Here is a 4,987-nt window from a genome sequence, read left to right on the forward strand (position 1 = left end):
ATCACCTTCCTAATTCACACATATGTTAGCATACTAATCTCTACCCCATTAAACTTGGCTAAGAACAAATGTTTTCCACAGCCATCAAATCCAAAATCAAACAGATATACGCAACTATACAATAGATCCAAAATATTTAAATCTATCTACTTAAAATTAATTGATTTTTAATAACATTTGACTAATAATTATGTTTTCGAACTACTAATCTTAAGCTATAACAATAATACACAAACTTCGGAAAATTTATCAAAAGGGAAATTTTATCCAAAATAAATTCTAAACCAAGATATCCACATTACATGAATTTCTGTAAACATGTCTACTACAACAAGCGCAAATACCATAATACTAGCAATTATTTCATCATTTCTCTTTAATACGCTCAAAACCTCAATATATTTTGAATCATCATTTCTCTTAAATAGATAACTATTCTAAACCAAATCCATTTAAAAAGGAAAAAAATCAGACAAAAATCTCGTGACTTTCCAATCATTTTCTCATAAATTGGTACCATAAGTTGCTAAGCACCAAATTCAAATCCATAATAAAATATTCCTAACACAAAAAAAAATGATTTTTTGATATCAATATATTTTTTTCTCAAACATTATTCCATGTCTTATCCAAAAGCTTCATTTTAGGATTTTTTTGGCAGTTTAATTCTTCTATGAATATCATAATAGATAAAATCCCTTCACAATGCAAGATAATATCACCAAAACCAAATGATATGATAGCAAGCATTAGCAAGTAGAAAGATGATTTAAAAAAAATTGAAAAGTCAATATTAGAGATAGTGGCAGAAATGGGATCTTCTAAATATGAATAAAAAAACAACAACAAGCCTTTATCCCACTACGTATGGTTTGGCTATATGAATCTTTTTTCTCCATTGTGCCCCATTAAAAGTCAAATTCTCGTTTAAATCTAATAAAAAGTCATTTTGAATGCTTTTTGTCTAAATTTTTTTAGGTCAACTTTTTGCATATGACGGATCTAATATATCTACAGTCCTAATAGGATCATCAAAAGGCTGATATTTTATGAGACTAAGTCATCTAGGGCAACTCTCTCTAATCTTATCTATCATTTGAGCTAATCTAACCCTTTCACATCTATAATATGGATAATTGTAGGAAAATTTAAAGACAACCTCCATAGTATATAATAACTAAATAGGGCCCTCCTATAATTTAGAGGAAGCAAGAGCCAACCCAAGCCCCTATCTAGTTTCACCACTGATTCGATCTGTAAGGGAGCCACCTCACAAAAGTTATACTTAATCTAATGAATTCAAGCTCAAGTGTTGTACTAATCTCATTTAATATGCAATTTCAATATCAATTCTTATATTTATTTGAAGGCTAAAGAGCTAGCTCAAAAAAGACAAGGTATATAGCTCAAGCTCAATTTCAATCGAACCAACAAGCTAAAACTTGAGCGGATTACACACTTTAAGCTTGAGTTCGATTCATCTCCAAGCATGGCAATTTTAAGTCAGGTCATATAATATATACACATTTTGATTCCACTCAAATTAGATCACGACTAGGCAATTGTAAACTTAAAATCAATTCAAAATGATATTTTGAAACTAATAACATCACTCAAAACTACGTTAGATATAAATGGATTTTGATTTGGCTAAACAATTGAGAGAGTTCATTTATTTGTTATTTCATACAGAAGCAATGTATAATTTCTTCAACTATCCTCAATAGACACAACGTCCATAAATTTGAGCTAGCTCAACGTCATGATAATCAATAAACGGCATATCTAAATGAGACTAAAAAAGTTTAGGCAATTCAATTAACACACCTAAACATAATCAATGAAGTAAAATCTACTAAGCAACCGCAAGTTCTCTATCTTTGATAAATTATCCAAGAGCAAATATGATTTAAAACCGATAATGCAATTTTGCATACTGATATTCATCACTTTTATCAAAACAAATCCTATCCCACCAATTTAGGGAGTCACTTAGAATTTCACTTTACAACTCCTTAATTCTTAAAGTTGCATTATTGATTAAATCTAGACTAGCTAATCACCTGATGACAGTATGATAATATCTCCATTTACAACATAATATGATTTTCCTGTCAACAAGTATTATTCAGCACAATAAAACTTTTACAACAACAACATCAAACCTTTGTCCCACTACATGAAGTTGGCTACATGAATCCTTTTTCTCCATTGTGTCTTATTAAAAGTCAAATTTTCATTTAAATCTAATAAAGAAAGATCATTTTTAATATTTTCTAACTAACTCTTTTTATGTCTATCTCTACCTTTCATAACATAAGTCAAATCTATTACCTCTACTTTTCTAACTGGGTCATCGGAAGACCACCATTTTATGTGACCAAATCATCCAATAAGACTCTCTCTAATATTATCTTCCATTGGAGTTGCTCCAACTTTTCATGTATAAGCTCATTTCATATCCTATCTCTATGGTAAAGCCACTCATCCACCTGAGCATCCACATCTCTGCAACACTTAACTTAGTATTATGCTTCTCTTTTAATGAACAACATTCTACACCACAAAGCATTGTAGGTCTCACTATCATCTTATAGAATTTTTCCTGAAGTTTGAAAGGGACTTTTCTATCACATAACAAGCCCGATGCATTCCTCCACTTCAACCATCCAACTTGAATTCAGTTGATAATATCCTCATCTATTTCACCATCACTAAGAACAATAGATCCAAAATATCTAAAATGTGTGCTCTTATTAAAGCTTTATTACTACTAAAGTTACATTCTATATATTCAATTTTAGATCTACTCAACCGAAAACCTTTAGACTCTAAGATTGACCTCCATAATTCAAGTTTACCTTCAATTCCCTCTCTAGTCTTATCAACAATAAAAATATCATCAGCAAAAAGCATACACCAAAGTAAATCCTCTTGCAAATGTCTAGTGAGAACATCCATGACTAAAGCAAAAATATATGGGCTTAAGGCTGGTCCTTGATGTAATTCAACCGAAATAGGAAAATACTTGATCAAACCACCTTGTGTTTGAACACATGTAATAGCTCCTGCATACATATCTTTAACAATAAAACTTTTAGATAACATAAAAAAATGATTTGAGGGTTTGAAATGCAAGGTCGTACTCACAAAGAAATTGTTTTCATGATTCAAATATGAGATCACCAATTCACCACGATTATGTATACATTTGTTAGGAGATAATACAAGAAGTTGTCACATATATATTAAAAAAATGAAATTTAGAAAAAAATAAAAAAAGCTCACTCATTCTCTCTCTATCACGCACTCTCTTTGGTCCTCTTAACGTCTATCTTTCAACAAATATTGCACTACCCATGTACTAACTTTTGCAGTAATAAAATTCTTTCTAGCCCTCCCTATATTTTGTGGATTAACTCAACCAACAAGGCGTAGAGAACATTGTTCCAGCAACTACATATTATCATGGTAATTCAATATCTGAAACGGGAAAGGAAAGGAAAATAAGAGAAAATTAACGTTCATAATGTTTTCACTAATTAGAAGGGCATGGATTAAGGAATACTTTTCTGGTATTACATACCTCAACCTGCATCATGTTAAATTCTGAAAAAAAAAATTTTTTTGAGTGGCATACAAAAATGCAAAACACACCCAAAAGTCTCCAAAGCAGCAACGGTTGAAAAGCATGCAAATGAAAAGAAATAAAAGCATCAATGGTTCAGAGGTTGCCAGAAATTAGGAAATACATTTTAAAATACTGCGAGATATTGTGAATTCTATCGCTTGGTTGGATGGGATTAAAGACCTACATTGATTTCAAACTCTACAAAACTTCTCAAAACTCCAGCAATTGCTACAATTTTATTTTCAAACAAAAAATAAAATTTGAGAATTAAATCAACATTTCTAAAAACACGTTTTCTATCTACAAATACCAGATGAGTCCAATGGAAAGAAGTAAAATACAGCATTGGGAATGTTCAATACTCGATATTGAAATAAAAATAGAATTTTTTTGCAGAATTAAAATGAGTGCACGACAACCATAACAACTCTCTTTAATAATAGACATCTCATCGAGCATTGCAGAAAACAAACAATCCAGCAAGTAATTAAAAGAAATATCCTAGATTTTCAAATCAAAAGATAAAACAGATAAAAGACCTTAGGGCTCTACCCAAGAGCCTAAATTATGCAGATCCAATCAAGCTGTAAGTAGCACAGCTCCCCCGTTAGCCTTAATCTTCTTCTCAGCAGTCTTGGAGATGAGCTTAGCCTTCACAACAACGGGTTGCGAGGCAGGAAGCATGCCCTTTCCGAGGACCTTGAAATATCCAAACTGAGTGACGTCGATCAAAGGCGCTTTATCGGCCGGCGCCGTGGCAGCCGCAGCCTTGACGTCTTCAGGCACGAGAGACCAGAGGCGGTCGATGTTGACAGTGGGGCAGTGGAACTTGTTACGCAGGCGGTGGTAATATCGCATTCCGACCTTACCGAAGTAACCCGGATGGTACTTGTCGAAAAGGATTCGATGATGGTGCATACCGCCGGCATTTCCGCGACCGCCAGGATGCTTCCGGTGCTTACCGATACGGCCATGTCCGGCGCTCACGTGCCCGCGCTTCTTCCGATTCTTCTTGAAGCGAGTCGTCATGGCTTCTATCTTTTCCGCGTTGCCTCGGCTAGTCGGCTAGGGTTTGCGGCCGCGACTGCAAAGAACCCTAGCGCGAAGGATTTTAACTGAACGAGAGGAGCGAATTGTAACCGTTGGATGGAAAGCAAAGATCCAAGGGCTATAGTCTATAATTTTCTAAGAGTAGATCTCAAATTCAAATTTGATGATTATGATATGAAAGATTTTGCTTCTTTTTTACATAGATTTATATCATATATCTGACATCGACCATTGAAAGTGAAATATATATATTTTAGCTCGGATTATATTTTGATTGAAATTAATAAATAGAATTTAATTCAAATC

The 4,987-nt window shown here is 33.2% G+C and overlaps 1 protein-coding gene across 1 annotated transcript; it reads right to left on the minus strand.

Annotated features, from left to right (window-relative positions):
* Positions 1-3,951: 3,951 nt before the first annotated feature.
* Positions 3,952-4,694, minus strand: LOC110109121 (60S ribosomal protein L27a-3). The gene has a single exon (XM_020840047.2). The coding sequence runs from the start codon at positions 4,658-4,660 to the stop codon at positions 4,211-4,213; it is 450 nt and encodes a 149-aa protein (XP_020695706.1). The 5' UTR covers positions 4,661-4,694; the 3' UTR covers positions 3,952-4,210.
* Positions 4,695-4,987: the final 293 nt, after the last annotated feature.

Source organism: Dendrobium catenatum, unplaced genomic scaffold (genome assembly GCF_001605985.2).
Source record: "Dendrobium catenatum unplaced genomic scaffold, ASM160598v2 fragScaff_scaffold_1504, whole genome shotgun sequence".
In the NCBI taxonomy this organism is placed as follows: Eukaryota; Viridiplantae; Streptophyta; class Magnoliopsida; order Asparagales; family Orchidaceae; genus Dendrobium; species Dendrobium catenatum.

Excerpts from the sequence above, each read along its gene's own strand:
- LOC110109121 (XM_020840047.2), bottom strand. The coding sequence starts at position 4,660 with ATGACGACTCGCTTCAAGAAGAATCGGAAGAAGCGCGGGCACGTGAGC.